Source organism: Bufo gargarizans, chromosome 5 (genome assembly GCF_014858855.1).
Source record: "Bufo gargarizans isolate SCDJY-AF-19 chromosome 5, ASM1485885v1, whole genome shotgun sequence".
Lineage (NCBI taxonomy): Eukaryota > Metazoa > Chordata > Amphibia > Anura > Bufonidae > Bufo > Bufo gargarizans.
Genome location: NC_058084.1, coordinates 133,639,860 through 133,658,074, shown reverse-complemented (window position 1 = coordinate 133,658,074; position 18,215 = coordinate 133,639,860). Strand labels below are relative to the sequence as shown.

General features: G+C 41.9%; 1 protein-coding gene across 1 annotated transcript in view; it reads right to left on the bottom strand.

Moving 5' to 3' along the window:
• The window catches only part of LAMA3 (laminin subunit alpha 3), a 238,456-nt gene that overhangs the window by 101,018 nt on the left and 119,223 nt on the right, over positions 1-18,215 (bottom strand). Inside the window, 9 exon segments of the mRNA XM_044295643.1 lie at positions 487-626; positions 702-828; positions 3,008-3,179; positions 6,275-6,372; positions 6,588-6,696; positions 8,149-8,306; positions 12,061-12,214; positions 13,373-13,470; positions 16,907-17,049. Of these exon segments, the coding sequence (XP_044151578.1) occupies positions 487-626; positions 702-828; positions 3,008-3,179; positions 6,275-6,372; positions 6,588-6,696; positions 8,149-8,306; positions 12,061-12,214; positions 13,373-13,470; positions 16,907-17,049 (1,199 nt within the window).

Here is an 18,215-nt window from a genome sequence, read left to right as displayed (position 1 = left end):
GCTGAATCTCTGTAGGAATTGAGTTCATGAAGAGACAGCTGAAGTACAGAGAGGATCGATGAGGAGTGAGGCTAATGAGAAGCAGCACTTGTATGCAGTCTCCACTACCACAGCCCCACATTACCACAGTCTGTCCTGTGCATCTTCACTTTACTTCATATCTCCTAATAAACTCCATTCCTACAGAGATTCAGATGAAGATTATAATCCCTGACAAGTACACCAGAGAGGAGCATGAGGCAGCTCTTTAGCTCAGTGTTCTGAAGTAACTTGTCCTGCTGTGTAATTAGGACAGGTTTTGTGTGTACCAATAGGACAGGAGCCATTTTATCTTATGATTACTCCCCAGACAAAGCCAGCCATTATTACTAATGAAAGGTATTTATAATAAAATTTATAATAAAGTAATATTTGTTCAGTAATTTTATTTTATTAATTCCCAGAGAACCCCTTAAAAAAAAAAAAAAAAAAAAAGCTTCAACTCACCAAGAGTAAAGGCTTATCTGGAGGGGTTGTCACAGTTACTGAGAGTTCTGGGTCAGTGACATCAAGGCTGATACGGTTGCCGGCAACCACCAGATCTCTACATCCAAACGTGTGAGGACAATATGAGGCGTTGAAGGTACCTGAGATAGTAGCATACATTTATATTATTGCTGAAGGAAATGAAATCACCATTCGGGGGCTGTACAGTATCCTACCTGACCACTGTGTTCCACCATCAACCAGCACTGACACAGGAAAAGCAGGGTTCTGAGTCTGGTAGTAATGAACAATGAAGACATACCTCCCTGTATTAGGTATTCTTCTGCCAAAAGTGATCTGATTCTGTGAAGAAAGCAGATGGAAACGAATATAAGTATAGATATACTACACATGCCGAGTGTTTAAAAGGGAACGTATCATCTCGATTTTTTTACTAATTAAAACAAGATAGTGAAACATATTTATTTTTCGAAACGTTTCGAAGTTATTACTTTGCGAAGAACCACTTGGAACCGAACATGAGTTCGGGAAATGTTTTTTTTTGCAGTATAAAACAATTTCTTAAGTTATTATGCGAAGTCTCGCGAGACTTCGCAAAGTAATAACTTCGGCTCATCTGAGCCAATACATTCTAATACTGTACGGAGTGCTCGCTCCGTACAGTATTGAAACAAAGTTTTAAGCAAATCGACTTTAGAGGTTTCATCTGAAGTCGATTCGCTCATCCCTACAAATAATCTTTACCTAAATATACTGTACACATACAGATTTTGCTAGTCTTTGTGGCCACGAAGGAAAAGCTGGCAGTCACTTTATCAAAGTCAGCCAGTTGGAGGATGCTCATTTTTAGGGAGGTTAGGAGGAGATACCTGTTGGCTGAATAAATGTTCAGTCAACAGCTATTTAATTTACTGGCTTAAAGGGGTTCTCCTGCTCAGCTCCTTTTGCTCTATAACATGATGCCTGCAAATTGCATTGCATTTTGCGTTGGCAGGTCTTCTTTAAATACTGATGATGTAGCCTCATGTAGGTCATCAATATCTGATCAGTGGTGGTCCAACTGCTATTATAACTGCCAATCAGCTGTTTGAAGAGGCAGTGGCGCCTGAATGAGCATTGTGGCCTCTTCATAGTGTACCAAGTACAGCACCGTACATTGCATAATGACAATGCTTTCTTCAGGGGCGGATTTGCCACAGACCTTGGAGGGAAGTTTCCCAGTGGGCTGATGCCCAGGAGGCCACCTGAGTCCTCCTCATGGCCGGCCAGTGGATGTTTTTGGGGATGTATTTTATGTTCTTGGCGGCAGTATTTTGCGATGAATTGTGGTATTTGGCTCTGTTAAGGTGGTATGATGTGCCACAATATGGTATTGCTGGCTATGCCTACCTTTGTTGGCCCTGCCTTCCATCAGTTTGGACCCCACAACAAAGCGGGCCGCTTTTAGTATTTTTTCCAATGCCACTTTAAGTTCCCAGTTGCCCCTGGCGTTCTTGAATGGGACTGAGCTGCAGAACGTTCATGTGAATGTAGGACATGATGTCACAGTGGAAGAGGCTGCAGTGCTCACCCATATACCACGGCTTTGGCCAACAGTTAATCAGCGGGGTGCCGGAAGTGGGACCCACACCAATCAGATACTCATGAAATATTCTGAGAAAAGTCCCCCATTATTTAAAAGGGTTCTCTGTGATTTTTACACTCATGGGCTATTTTCAGGATAGCCCATGAAAATCAGATTAGAAGAGTCTAACATCCCAGACATCTGATAATCAGCTGCTAGGGAGTAGCACTAGCGGCAAGAACAGATGCTAGTGGATCAAAAAGTTTACTGCTGTGATGCTCCTACTCAGTTCAATGGGAGCAGTGCTGCAGTAACCAGCTGTGGCCACCAAACTATGGATGGAGCTGTGTAGCTCTGGTGCCATCTACTCCCGAACAGCTGATTGTCAGAGCTACAGGGTGTTGGAGTCCCGCCGATCTGATATTGATGAGGTTAGGTCAGCAATATAAAAATGCTGTACAACCCACTTAAGAAACAGCAGTGGTAATGAACTTTATACGCCGTTTTTTATATAACTTGTTTATGAAAGGGTCATTCATTACAGTTCTTATCTGTGTGTTCATCTGTCTAAGCTCTTGTTGTGAACGGTCCTTAACTACTGTATTACCGCAAACTATGCTCCATCTGTGCCATATAGAATTTCTTAGATTAACTAAACTTTGACGTTTTCCCTTTGATTTTCTATTGTTAACATAATAAAACAAATAAAACAGAGCTTGTATGGATACACACAGGGCTCCTGCTGCTCTATATTACAGAGCCTTAGGCATTCTGGGAGTCACTGTACGTTGCCTCAATATGGCACTGTGCTATAGAGGTATTTTTCCCTACAAGCAAAAAGAATACCTGCGTAACATGGCATGTGCTAGAGCATGCCACTATGTTTTTTTTCAGCTTTGGAAAAATTCTTGAAATTAAAGACCAGAATGTAGGAACATTTGAAAGCAAACAAAATACCTGTTGTGACTTCAGCAATACCCTGTTGCCCTGGTGCAAAGGAAGACCTGCTCCACGGACAGGTTCTTGTCCTGCGCCTTTTGCACCACCAGAATCTCTAGCATCTTTGACAGGGTCCAACAATAGAGACAGAGGTGGATTTTCATAGACTGAAGACTGGATACAAGAAGGACTTCAAAACAAGCACAAAAAAAAAAAACATATTATATAACTATTATACAAAATTATCCATTTGATATCATCACATCCAGTCTCAGTGTTTCTTCATACATCGCATATTCTATCTATTAGAAAAAAATATTAACTCAAAAGATATACTTAAAGGGGTTGTCCGAGTTATTTTTTTGTTCTTTCTATGTTCATAACTAGACAAATATAACAACTTTACAATTAACTCACTTTATCTGCAGTGCCTGGTTTATCAGATTTGATTGAGGGTCACATGACCTGTGATGTCAGCTTCTCTCCCTGCTCTGATAAAGTTCGTTTACAAGCATGTAAACAAGACATCACTGTGCTGGCCACACCCCCTTCACTGCCGGGCTGTCTGCTCTCTCCTAGGATTCTTAACCCCTTCAGCTGCACAGATTGGGTAGCTGCAGGCGGTGACAATTATGGGCACAGGAGCTGACAGACTAGAGAGAGCATTGCACAAGAAGGTAGGGGGAAGATCCTGTGTATTATCAGTGTCATTATACAGGTGGGACTTGTAGTTCTACACTTACAAGTTGCTGTTGATTCTCCCAGCACTCAGGGCAGCTCTTGTATCCACTCTCTTAGCAGTCTCATTATACAGCTGGGACTTGTAGCCCTACACATACAACATGCTGCTGATTCTCCCAGCAGGCAGACATGTCACTCAGGGCAGCACTTGTAGCCTCTCCCTTAGCAGTGCAGGGGGAGAGGCAGAGATTGTTTTTATTGCATGTAAACAAAGGGCCAGAAGAGAACCAGAGAAATTAGGAAATATATTTTTTTTTTTGCATAAAACTTGCTTAGCATAGTTATATATTGCTGCCAATCAGATTTTCAGTGCTATTTTTTTTTCCCCCATAACTTGGACAACCCCTTTAAACATGTACACTATGAGGGATGAGACTGTAGCTTCCATGTCATAAATCACAGATCTCCAAAAGGATGTATGAATTAGCAGAATTATAAAGATGGTGCGCACGTATCAGAGCCATGAGTGCCATAGGAAAGTTGCGTACAACTTTGAGGTTGTATAGAGCCATAATATAGTTGTTGCTTTAGTCCCAACACGGGCTGAGGGTCAAGCCAATTATCTGCAGCAAACATTGGTATGAATGCTTATTCCTAATAGTTGACCTGTATAAAGATGCTACTGGAGAAGCGAGCAAACACTTGTTTGTCAGGTGATTACATCTTTCCTGTGGCAATAAAATCCTTGTCAGTCGGTAGCACATCGCCCTGGGTAAACAATGAAACTGTATGGGGAGCAATGATCATAGCAACTGTTGCTCATCCCCATACATCACTGATTATTGCTGCATGTAACTGCAGCTACCAAGGGAGAAGATCAGGAAGCAGGCCGACAGAGCGAGCACTGATTAGGAATGGGGAAGGTTATTCCCAATCGCTGTCCACTGGTTGGCTGCACCTATATCCCGCAATCATCCCCTCTGTATGAGAATGAATGAATGTTTCCAAGATTGTTTTCCCCCATACAGTGCCAATGATTTTGGGTGCTGCAGGGAAGATAAGAAGGGGTGGACTGACCTTAGACCTACAGGGAAATTTCCTGTTGAGCCGAAGCCCAGATGGCCACCAGAGCCCTCTTCACAGCTGCTGGCCAGGGACGTAATGATATGATAATCCTAGCACTAATTAATACTAGGAGCATCACGTACTTATGTACCTGGCCAGTGGTTGCAAGTGCCCTCCTGAATTCAACTGTATTTCCATCTTCTGGACAGCAATACAGTTAAAAACTGCGGTGGGGGCAGCAGTATTTTGTGCTGCACTGTGGTATTTGGTTCTGCTGGGGCAGAACTTTGAGCATTATAGTATTGCAGGAGCTGCCTACTTCTGTTGTCCCTCTTTAATTGTATTGACCCGGCTTACTTGTGCTGTCCCGCCTTCTGTCAATTTGGACCCGCCTACAACATGGGGCCACTTTTAGTTTTTTTGATGGCCACTTTAAGTTCCCATTTCGCCTCTGAAGATAAGATCACTTTACAGATAAGTATTTGCTTGTTTGTTGGATGATCTGTGTATGGGCCAGTTATTTCGAATGAGCGTTTGTACGACCACTTGTTCCATTAATTGGACTGATCCTCGGCTCCTGTGAAAAAGCCTTAATTTGTCAAATATATTAAAAGGAACCTGTCACCTAAAAAACGCCTCCCAAGCCACCAGCATTACCTTAAAGTAGCCAGCAGTATTTTCCTAAAAATCCTTTTCTTCCTCCGGTCAGATGCACCAAAATATAGAAAAACGATTAATCCCCTGTACGCGCTATGTGACAGCAGAGTTTGAAGTCAAGCGGGCAGCGGCCTCCTCTCTTCAAGTCAAGATAACCACGCCCCCTTTCCATGCTGTTTTCCTTTTGATTGACAGCCGATAGCTTTTGGCTGTTCAGCAAAGCCAGCCGAGTGTGAGTGTGCGTCAGACGTTCACGTGCGCGGCTGTCAATCAGAGGTGAAGGGGCAGGGAAAGGGGGCGTGGTTATCCTGACTTGAAGCGAGGAGGCCGCTGTCCCCTTGAGTTCAAACTCTGCTGTTACATAGCGCGTGCAGGGGATTAAAGTTCGTTTTTCAAGATTTTGGTGCATCTGGCCGGAGGAAAAATAGGATCTTTAGGAACATACTGCTGGCTACTTTAAGGTAATGCTGGCGGTTTGGGAGGCGTTTTTTAGGTGACAGGTTCCCTTCAAAATATATTCGTTAGAAATGACAGCATACTGCAAGTTATTTTTGGCTAATTGAGTAGACAAAAAGTTCCAGACTGAATTCTGCCCTAAAATCTTAAAGAGGTTATCCCAGATTGACAGCTTGTCATCTATGCACAGGATAGGCTATATGTATCTCATCAGTGGGGCTGTACTTGACTGTATGCAGCAGTTCCATAGACTTTGAATGGACTAATGGTGTGTATGCTCATCACGGGACATAGGAACCCCATTCTCCTGATCAATGTGGGAGTTACAGAGGTCAAACTCCCACTGATCAGATCAGACACTTATTTATCCATTGGACAGTTAATAAGTTGTCATTCTAGGTCAACACTTTAAGGGTATCCATTTACCTTTGACCAGGAATTCGTCCATAGGCTGCTATACAGTGCACCTTTGGCTCTGCATATTCAATGGAGAACTCCTCAATGGGGACAAGGCATACATTGTGCTGAAAAAGAACAGATAACGGTCCATTGAAATAAAGTGACATTTTTCTGGTAGAATTGGGCATCTTAGTCTATTTCACAAACATTCACTTTCAAACATCAAGGTGCAAGTGACAGTAATGGGGCTAACATCTTAAGATAAATACTGTACTTTTTCTTGGAGAATATCATCTTTAAATACTGGCAAGAGTGGAAATATGGAATTAGTAGAACTCACCAGTAGGAAACTGACTGATGATGCTGTCACATGGATTTCAGCTTCAGAAAGTATCTCAAACTTTGAGATGCGATTCATGTTGTCCACTACAATACTGCGGCAGAGGAAGCTAAAGCACAACAAATGCATGACACATTAAATTGGCATTTACTAAAGTATTTTCAGCCCATATGTTTAGAAGCAGCTAAAATTTCTGAGCCTAAGGCAGATATAGAAAATGAATGATAAGGGCACGTTAATAGTTTGTAGTTTCACATGTCCTTTTCTTATATCTACAGGATCAAAGACCTCATTCCAGGTAATCAGATAATCTAGTTACAGAACAAAAAACAGAAACAGCAGGGACAGATTATAAGTACCGTAGGACAATAGGGTCAACTGACCATAGGCCTTACCCACCGAGAGGATCCACCATCCCCAAACAAGACATGGAAGTTTGAAACAATTTCAAGTATACATCAACAATATATCAAAATTTTAGTATGTGACAGAAGAGGTACTGTGCATGAGGACGTAGAGAGGAACAAGGCAGAATATATTTGTGCTGAGGGAATGGAAGTGAGATGGTTCTCAGCCAACATTTGATAATGGATGCATACCTGTAGCTGTATTGGTCTCTGCTTTGTACCAAGCTACCACAGTGTTGCATGAGGCCTCTATTGTACCCATATGCTTTCTATTTCATGCATTTTTTTTCTGCCATATTCCACACAAATACAACAGAAAAATGGTGTCAGACTCCATCGGACTCTGCATATATGCATTGCTTCTAGGGAAAACTACCTGCTATATACAGTATATGACCATATGTATGCCTCCGTCCAGAGGTTGTATAGCTACATAGTAAGGTGTTGTAAAGCCTCTGTACACTGATGTACAGGTGCGCTCGACTCGACCATGTGCTGAGCCCTTATTATAGAGGACCTGTCACCTCTCCTGACATGCCTGTTTTAATAGCTTCATGCATTCCCCATGTAATAAAAATTCCGGAGCATCTATTGTTATGGCTTTATGTTGTGCCATTCCTTTATTATTACTACTAGAAGTTATAATTGAATTGCTATTAGCCTGCAGTAAGGGTACAGAGGGGAGGTAACCAGTTGGGGGTGTGTATCTGCAAAGACTTACTCTATCCAATCAGTGCTGCCATGTTCATGTGTACAGGTACACGCCCCCAGCTGGTTACCTCCCCTCTGTACCCTTACTGAAGGCTAATAGCAACTCATTCATAACTTCTAGTAGAAATAATAAAGGAATGGTACATCTTAGAGCCATAAGAATAGGTGTTCCAGATTTGTTATCACATGGGGAATGCAAAAAGGGATTAAAACAGACATGTCAGGAGTGGTGGAAGGTCCTCTTTAAAGTCAAGCTCTAGTTCAGAGCCTCGGGACAGCAATGAATGCAGTACTTACTTCTCTATCCTCAGTCATGAAGAAGCTGGCACACACCTTCATATTAACAGGAGGCGCATGTGTACGTACAGGTAAAATAAACCAGTGAATGTGCTCCTTATGGAAATGCATTGACGTGCACAAGTAGAAGAAAGCTCTTACTGTACCTGTATTTACAGCTGTACACGTTCACTCTGCCTGAAGTACTGGGGTCATTTCTAATCACCACATTCAGAATATACTGCTGAGCGTCTTCATTGGCATATTCAAAAATAAGAGCGTAAACTCCAGCGCGAGAGACTTTAATGCTAAACTGTAACTCCACCTATGGGAACAAATATAGTAGACACTTCACTTTAGAACAAAATGTGAAAGTATCTCAGATCTCACACACTGTGGTGAAGGCAGAGTAGTTTAAAAGCACATCCATTATGAGACAAGATCCTTTTAAGGTAGACTGTCACCAGAAAATTCACGGTTAAACAAGGCACAATGTCTTGTAGGGCTAGCTTAGCTGAATGTAGAGATACTTTCACTTAGGCCCCTTTCAGACGGGCGAGTTTTCCGCGCAGGTGCAATGCATGACATGACCCATTCATTTCAATGGGGCTGTGTACATGAGCAATTTTTTTCACGCATCACTTGTGCGTTGCGTGAAAATTGCAGCATGTTCTATATTCTGTGTTTTTCAAGCAACGCAGGCCCCATAGAAGTGAATGGGGCTGCGTAAAGCAAGATGCAATGCGATTTTCACGGATGGTGACCCCATTAAAGTCCATTTACTGTATTATTTTTCATTATAACATGGTTATAATGGAAAATAATAGCATTCTTTAATACAGAATGCTAAGTAAAATGTCCATTAAGGGTTAAAAAATAAATAAAAAATACTCACCTCATCCACTTGATCGCGCAGCCGTTATCATCTTCTTACTTCTTCTTGCAGGACCTGCAAAAGGACCTGCGCTGATGTCACCGCGCTCACCACGTGACGTCAGCGCAGGTCCTTTTGCAGGTCCTGCAAGAAGAAGAAAGAAGACGATAACGGCTGCGCGATCAAGTGGATGAGGTAAGTTAATGGAAAATAATCAAATCTACAGAACACCGAACTTCAGTGAAGAAGTCCGGGTTCGGGTGTGGGTACCACATTCAGTTTTTTATCATGCACGTGCAAAACGCATTAAAACACTTTGCACTCGCACGGAAAAAACTGAACAACACAACGCAATAGCAGACAAAACTGACTAAATTGCGTGCGCACTCGCGCGGGTTTCCCACAATGTACCCGCAACGCATCCGGACAAAATCCGTGACGCCCGTGTGAAAAGGGGCCTTAGTGCTTCATTGCTTCATTCAGGAGAAAAAGTACTTTTAATCTACAGTGGGGAAAGTAAATATTTGATACACTGGCGATTTTATACGTTTTCCCACCTACAAAGAACGGTGAGGTCTGTAATTTTTATCGTAGGTAACTGTGAAAGACAGAATTTAAAAAAATCCTTAAAATCACATTGTATAATTTTTAAATAATTAATTTGCATTTTATTGCATGAAATAAGTATTTGATCACCCACCAACCAGTAAGAATTCTGGCTCTCAAAGACCTGTTAGTTTTTCTTTAAGAAGCCTTCCTACTCTGCACTCATTACCTGTATTGCACCTGTTTGAACTTATTACCTGTATAAAAACCACCTGTCCACACACTCAATCAATCACACTCCAACCTCTCCACCATGGCCAAGACCAAAAAGCTGTCTAAGGACACCAGGGACAACATTGTAGACCTGCACAAGGCTGGGATGAGCTACAGGACAATAGACAAGCAGCTTGGTGAGAAGGCAACAACTGTTGGAGCAATTATTAGAAAATGGAAGAAACACAAGATGACTGTCAATCTTCCCTGGTCTGGGGCTCCATGCAAGTTCTCGCCTCGTGGGGTAAGCATGATTCTGAGAAAGATTAGGAATCAGCCTAGAACTACAGGGGGGACCTGGTCAATGACCTGAAAAGAGCTTGGACCACAGTCTCAAATATTACCATTAGTAACCATTAAAATCCTGCAGATCACGCAAGGTCCCCCTGCTCATGCCAACACATATCCAGGCCCGATTGAAGTCCGCCAATGACCATCTAGACCAGTGATGGCGAACCTATGGCACGGGTGCCAGAGGCGGCACTCAGAGCCCTCTCTGTGGGCACCCGCGCCTTGGAAAAAGTCTATGGCATACTAATATGCTTTAGACTTTTCCTGCCATTCATCAGCGCAGGACGCACTATGAACAGCACAGGCGGCGCACTGAATGTAGGCTATTAAGCTATTATAGCTAAATGATAAAGTACATGGAAGATATACTATATTGGTATTCAGGTTAAACTGCTGTGTTGGCACTTTGCGATAAATAAGTGGGTATTTAGTTGCAGTTTGGGCACTCGGTCTCTAAAAGGTTCACCATCACTGATCTAGACGATGCAGAGAAGGCATGCGAGATGGTCACGTGGGAGGATGGGTGGGGCCATGTACGGTATACATTCAGCTGACCTAGCCTTCAAGGCATTGTGTCTGGTTTATTAAGGAATTTCCTGAGGTCAGATTCCCTTTCAATTGCATAGTTCAGCTCTATTCACAGTACATCCGAGCTATATGCTCGGCTTTTCCATCAGGCAATGGCAGATGTATGGAGCTGTATAGGGATACAGTTACATATGTCTGTGCCAATGTCCAAATATGTGTGGCCAATTTAGAGCCTGCGCAAACAGCAAGCCTAGTTGGCAGTTTAAAAAGACACAAGTTGCCAACCGTCCATTAGTTAGTTGACTCAATTACTTATCTAATAATCTGCAATATTATATCTTATCAGAGAGACATTCGGACCCCTTTAAAATTTGTTTCACTAAATTCATCACCAAAGCATTCAGGATTGATGCAACTTACAGAAGAAACACCCTTCTCTGTTCTTGGTAAAACATTTGTTCCTCTAGATAAGGGGTGCTCAACCTGCGGCCCTACAATTTCCAGCATGCATGGACAGCCTACAGCTATTACGGCATTCTGGGAGTTGTAGTTTTGCAACGGCTGGAGGGCCGCAGGTTGAGCATCCCTGCTGGATATAGTGGATGTTCTCCTGTTATGTCTACTTCCTTTAATACTGAAATCCACCCATTGCTTAAATTCAGGGGTGCTCTGAATTTTTTTTTTATTCTGCACAATTCCCAAGGGCCACAAAAAACTAAACAGATTATTCCTATCTGAGACATTTATAACATTTACAACAGTATATACTAAAAATCTCTCAGCTCTACCGTGCAGATTTTCAATTGACAACAATGGGAGGTAGATTGTAAGTGGATATGGGTTGCGCACGGGCACCATACCATTTACCCGACTTCTCCTCCTGTTGTCCTGGTGGCCCGGCCGCGCTTGCCCTCCTCTGCCAGCTTGCAGTGGACCCGGCCACCAGAATCTGATGTCTCACTCTCCGCTGGAAGGCAAAGTCTGTGCTTGTCTGTCAGGCCTCTTTTGCTGGCCCATACGGAGTGCACACACTTCCCAGCCCTTAATCATAACCAGACAATAGCTGTCTAACCTGAGAAAGTTAATAAAAAACACTTACTAATGTATTGTCATTACCCATATTGCTTCCTTTGCTGGCTGGATCCATTTTCCCATCAAATTATACACTACTCGTTTCCATTGTTATGACCACCCTGTAATCCATCAGCGGTGGCCATGCTTGCACACTATAGGAAAAAATTTGGTCTCTCTGGTGACTGGGACCGCAAAAGATCACATAGGCTTGTGCTTTTTTTTTTATTGTACCCTTCTGCTGAACGTATGCCCCCAGACATACGTACCAGACTCCCATTTTTATAGAGTTGTATGAAAAATGTAGTCAAATACACTTTTCAATACTGCTGAAACACAGCTGGATTTTCTTTTGGTTCAAACTCAATGTGAACCTAGCCTAAAAGGGAAGTCCTGGAAAATCTGTTAAACATATACTGTGGGTGAAATTTGTAAGTTCTGTAGGATATTCTGCTAAATTTCTGAAGTAAAAAAAAATTACACAACTATTTTTTACCTGTCTTCCAGAAATTGCTGCCATTAGAGGATGTCCATAACTTGGTTGGCGAACAATTATTGGACGACTTTTACCATCCTGTTTAAAATACTCCATTTCTGAGCCATGTAAGCAGGTAAACTTTTCCATGGGCAAATGCTGAAAAACCAAGCAGCTAAACAACAAAGAAAAATAGTAAAATTATATTACATAAAAATGAATAACTAAATAAACAGGAACCTTTTGATATTTTGGGGTATATTTATGTGGTACTGGTAAGGATGGAGTAGGAAGATGCCTTGTTCCAAGCAGGCAATTTCTTTCTCTGCAGCGTGCAGTGTGATCATGGGGGTGTACTAACAGGGGACAAGGGGTGGGGAGCCAAGCGCAATATGAACAGGTTTGCAGACAGAGTGACCGGTGTCCAGTCTGCAGCTCCACATTATTTCTGACATGGCAAACAGTAATAACATCATGTTAGTGCATTAGGTAGAAATAGATGTTTTGAGAGAAAAAAAAGGCTCACCAATGTACTAATGTACTAAACAGGATCTAAGAGCTCTTTGAATTTTGTTTTTCACAGTTAATATGAAATGGTATTTTACCTACTGCTATTTTGCTGGAATGGGATAATATGGAAGGGTATTTTACACAATGATATTTTGCTGGAATGGAACATTTTTTTTTACAAGAAAAACCATTCCTTATAATTTATTAAAGGGGTTGTCGGGGTTCAGAGCTGAACCTGGACATACTCATATTTTCACCCAGGCTGCCCCCCTGACAAGAGAATCGGAGCATGAAATGCTCCGATGCTCTCCTTTGCCCTGCGCTTGTCGTGTCGTACCGGGCTCTCCTTAGGGCTGCCAGGCAGAAGCTTCCTCCCAGCAGTTAGCCCGGTGACGTCACCAGCACTGATGGGTGGGCTTTAGCACTGCCCTACCTTGTAAAACAGCTAGGACAGCGCTAAAGCCAGCCCATCAGAGCCGATGAGGTCACTGAACACACTGCTGGGCGGAAGCCTCTGCCTGGCAGTGTGTTATTGTAAATAGAAAAGCCCTTGCCCTGCGGGATCCTGCGCAGGGCAGGGGAGAGCATCAGATGCTAACATCAGATGGCTTCCTGGGGGAAAATATGGGTATGTCCGGGTTCAGCTCTGAACCCAGACAACCCCTTTAAATAAAACTTTACTGTTCCATAAAATACTGTTCTAGGTGATCACAGTTTAAACTACTGAATCGCTGGGATAATAATGATTATCAAAGAAATGTAATCAAGTCAGATACATTTTACAATAATGAGTTTCTGTAGAGGATTGCAATCCTAGACTTACTTTGCTCCAACTGGTCCATTATAGTCACATAGCTCTGTAACTCGCAATTGTAAAATGGAGGCTTCATAGTAATCACTTGGCAGCAGTACAAGGTAATCCTGTAATGAAATATAATAAAATTATGAAAAATACCAAAGCACTCTGTATAAAAATGTCTATGTCCTATATTTACTTGCAGCGTACTCATTTTGAATTGGTCTTTATTAAAAATGTTGAGCCCCTTTCTCTGTACAGTTTTGAGAATTCTCTGTATAGTAGCATGCTCTGTATTTTTACTGTGTTCCATCAGGCAGCTCAGCTGACAGCTGCTTATTTCAGATCTCCAAAACACTCATTATAGCTGAATTCGTATCTTACTGATATGAATGTGGCTGATATGAATGTGGCTTAAATGTATATGTTTGTAATATAGTTTATTGATTGATTTTCCTGTTTTACAAAGCAAATAGGCACCCGAAGTCCTGGCTGCCTATTACACTTTACAATCAGTATACTTGTACCATGTTGACATGACACCTGTGTATTGGTGTACGGATTGCACTGTGGGGACAATGCTGTCAGGCGGGAGCACACATCGCTGCTCCTGACTGTGTCCCCTCAGCTTGGCTAAGTCCTGGCTTATCACATCGGCTCTCTATATGCATGTGCTCTGCCTGGATTTAGCTGAGCGGACTCCTGTTTAGCACATTAGAAATAGTGTACCAATGTGTTATGCATATGGCACAGGCAGGAGCCCGCTCTGCTTAGCTAAATCATGACATAGCAGATCTTTAGAGTGTACCAATGTGCTGTGCCAGGATGTAGCCAAGCTGAGGGCGCACAGGCAGCAGTGTTGTGTGCTCCTGCCTGTACAGTGTTTCCTGCAGGCCCACAGTGGGATCCGTACACCTGTACACCTCTGACATGTCAGCGAGGTACAAGTACTGATTCTACTCGTACAGGTAACCAGGACTTCAGCTGGTGATTTGCTTAGTAAAACAGCAAAACTCATCTAGTTGGCCAACTAATCAGATTCCACCTTTCATTTATTTAGAAGAGCTCTGAAAAATGAAAGGTGTACTGATTGGATCCTATGGGCAACTAAGCCAGTTTTCTTTTGCACCAGTCTTAATAATTCTCCCCATTAAAAGGGGTTCTCCGGGAATTAAGAAAAGGAAAAGACTTAAAGGGAACCTGTCACCGGGATTTTGTGTATAGAGCTGAGGACATGGGTTGCTAGATGACCGCTAGCACATCCGCAATACCCAGTCCCCATAGCTCTGTGTGCTTTTATTGTGTATAAAAGGCGATTTGATACATATGCAAATTAACCTGAGAGGAGTCCTGTATGTGAGCTGAGTCAGGGACAGGACTCATCTCAGGTTCATTTGCATATGTATCAAATCGTTTCTTTTCCATAATAAAAGCACACAGAGCTATGGGGACTGGGTATTGCGGATGTGCTAGCAGGCATCTAGCAACCCATGTCCTCAGCTCTATACCCAAAATCCTGGTGACAGGTTCCCTTTAAATATTACTTTATTATAAATACATTCTCAAATACCTTTCATTATTTATAATGGCTTGTTTTGTCTGGGGAGCAATCATCAGGGGAAACAAAATGGCCTCCGTCCTATTAGTTCACACAAAACCTGTCCTGATCACACATGAGGACAGGTTACTTTACAACACTGAGGTAAAGAGCTGCCTCATCCTCATCTCTGCTCTTCTTGTCAGGGATTATGATCCTGAATACAGATGATAAGAACTTTAGCTGAATCTCTGGGGAATTAAGTTCACGAGGAGACATGAAGTACAGAGAGGACAGGCTGTGGTAATGTGGGGCTGTGGTAATGGAGACTGTTAATAAGTGCTGCTGCTCATTAGCAACACCTCACCCTCCTCTCATTTCTCCTCATCATCTCCATTACCACAGAGATTCATCTCTATTCAGGATCATGATTCCTGACAGGCAGAGCAGAGAGGAGGATGAACCAGCACTATGGCTCATTGTGGTGTAGTAACTGGACAGGTTTTGTGTGTACTGATAGGGCGGCGGCCATTTTATTTCTCCTAATGATTGCTCCCTAGACAAAACAAGCCATTCTAATTAGTGAAAGGTACAAAATAATATTTAAGTATTTTCATATTTTTATTCCCGGAGAACCTCTTTAAGTATTGAGTCATATAGAACATTTATAAAGGTTAATAAAAGATTACTCTTTCATTTTTAAAACCAATCTGACCCTTTTTTAAATAAAAAAGGAATGTGTGTATTGTATATTGGGTCTGAAGACACCACAAGATGGAGCATAAACATTAGGCTACTTTCACACTAGCGTTTTGGCTTTCCGTTTCTGAGATCCGTCAAGGGCTCTCACAAGCGGTCCTAAAATAGATCAGTTTTGCCCGAATGCATTCTGAATAGAAAAGGATCCGCTCAGAATGCATCAGTTTGCCTCCGTTCAGTCACCATTCCGCTCTGGAGGCGGACACCAAAACGCTGCCTGCAGCTTTTTCCTGTCCGCCATGTGGTGCGGAGCAGGACGGATGTAAGTCAATGGGGACGGATCCGTTTTCTCTGACACAATAGAAAACGGATCCGCCCCCCATTGACTTTCAATGGTGTTAAAGACGGATCCGTCATGGCTATAGAAGACATAATACAACCGGATCTGTCCATGACGGATGTATGCGGTTGTATTATTGTAACGGAAGCGTTTTTGCAGATCCATGACGGATCCGCAAAAAACGCTAAAGTGAAAGTAGCCTTATATGTAAGTAATTACCTACAGAGGATGATTACCTGCATTTTATTTTCCACAGATAATGCTTGTGGACGCTTTTTAGCTGAGCTCTATTTTGGCAGAGATGTAGAATAAGGTATAACAAAAGTTTAGGTACATTGCCTTGTTTTAGGTAGTCACACCCTCAGCAGCCTGAACCAATGATGAGACAGGAGGTGTGCCCCAGACTACCTCAGTCTAGGCAACGTAGCTACACCTTAGTCACAGATCATGGCTCTGCTAAGAAACAGCAAAGGAGCAAGATTTGAGGAAAATAGATGCAATATGAGGTGATCATCCCCTGTAGTTACTGACTTACGGTACATACAATTTTTGAGCTCCTTGCTGGAAGGCCACTTTAATATAAATAATATAACACCACTATGTTTATTATAAATAAGTAGATGAAACCTGTTAAAAGAATACCTGTCTTTGTTCCCCATAGCAACCAATTACAATACAGTCTGACACTGGCAGGGCTAACTGGATAGTGTCAGACTGTGCAGGGACACCCCCCCCCCCCCTAACTGGTAACACCCATCTGGACCTTCACTGCAAACTGCTAGTCATACATTAATATGTTCTAGCAGGAATAATAAAGGAATGGTACAACATAGAGTCATAAGAATAGATGCTCCAGAATTGTTATAACATGGGAATGCAAATAGCTGCTAACATTTACATGTCAGGAGAGATTACAGGTCCCCTTTAATTATGTCTGTGGCAGCACAATGAAAATATACACATTATAAAGATGAAATGAGCTTACCAAAAGTACTCCTTCTACAGAAATTGTAATTATCCAGTTTCCAGGCACCAAAGAGAATGGCTCTGCAAAGCTTTTTCCTGGCACGGTAAGGAATGCTGGCTCCGTGCTTGGAGGGAACACAATGTCTTTGACATCTAATGAACCTATAGATTATAAACAGTCTTTCAGAATTGGCGATTTAAGAAAAGAAAAAGTATTTGTATAGAAAATTAGGATAAAAAGAAACAGCGGTTTGCTATTTGCAGAATATCATCATAATTACAGCTATTTACTGTATTTATATATATTTTTTCTTTAAAAAATAAGGTCTATATTAAAGGGGTTATACTTAAACCCTTAAAACTTTAAAGCTTTTATTCTTATTCTAATAATTCCCTAATTGACCTATCAGAATATGTTATAAACAAAGCGAATAGACATATCCACCCAGGGAAAGGTCTAGAGCCAGCGTGCGGCTACCAGCCTATGAGGTGTCATACCCAAAACAAGCATCATAGATAGGAGATCACCCTGAAGTTTTTAACTATTGATGGTCAATTAGGGAATTATTAGAATAAGACTAAAGCTAAGTTTTAAGGGTTTAAGTATAGCACATGAGGTAATTAGTAGTCTTTGACTAAATGTAAACAAATATTAAAGCCTCTACATGTGTTAGGGTCCAGGTGTAAAAGTGTTTATATTAAAGGGGTTCTCCAGGCTTTTACTTTTGATGACCTATTCTCAGGATAGGTCATCAGTATCAGATCGGCAGGCGTCCGACACCCAGCACCCCTGCCGATCAGCTGTATGAGTCTCCTTATACAGCTGATTGCTGGGGCTGCTGGGTGTTGGACCCTCACCGATCTAATATTGATGACCTATCCTGAGAAAGAGTCATCAATATTAAAAGACTGGAAAACCCCTTTAATGTTAACTGCTTTTTTCATATTTTTTCCTCTTAACCCCTTAGTGACCACTAATAGCCTTTTTACTAACATAAACAAAGGGGGTTTTAGCTAAACAGCTTTAATCAATCATTACATGTACCCAAAATAGTGCATTAAAAACTAGAACTTGTCCTGCAAAAAATAAGACCTCATACCAAGTACATTCATGAAAAATCAAAAAAGTTATAACTCTTGAAATGCGATTTTAATAAAAATTATTTGCATATTTTTTTTCTTCTTAACCCCTTCTACCCTGGGACAGTCTTTACCCTCCTGCCCAGGCCATTTTTTGCAAATCTGACATGTGTCATTTTAAGTGGCAATAACTTTGGAACGCTTTTACTTATCCAGGCCATTATGAGAATGTTTTCTCGTGATACATT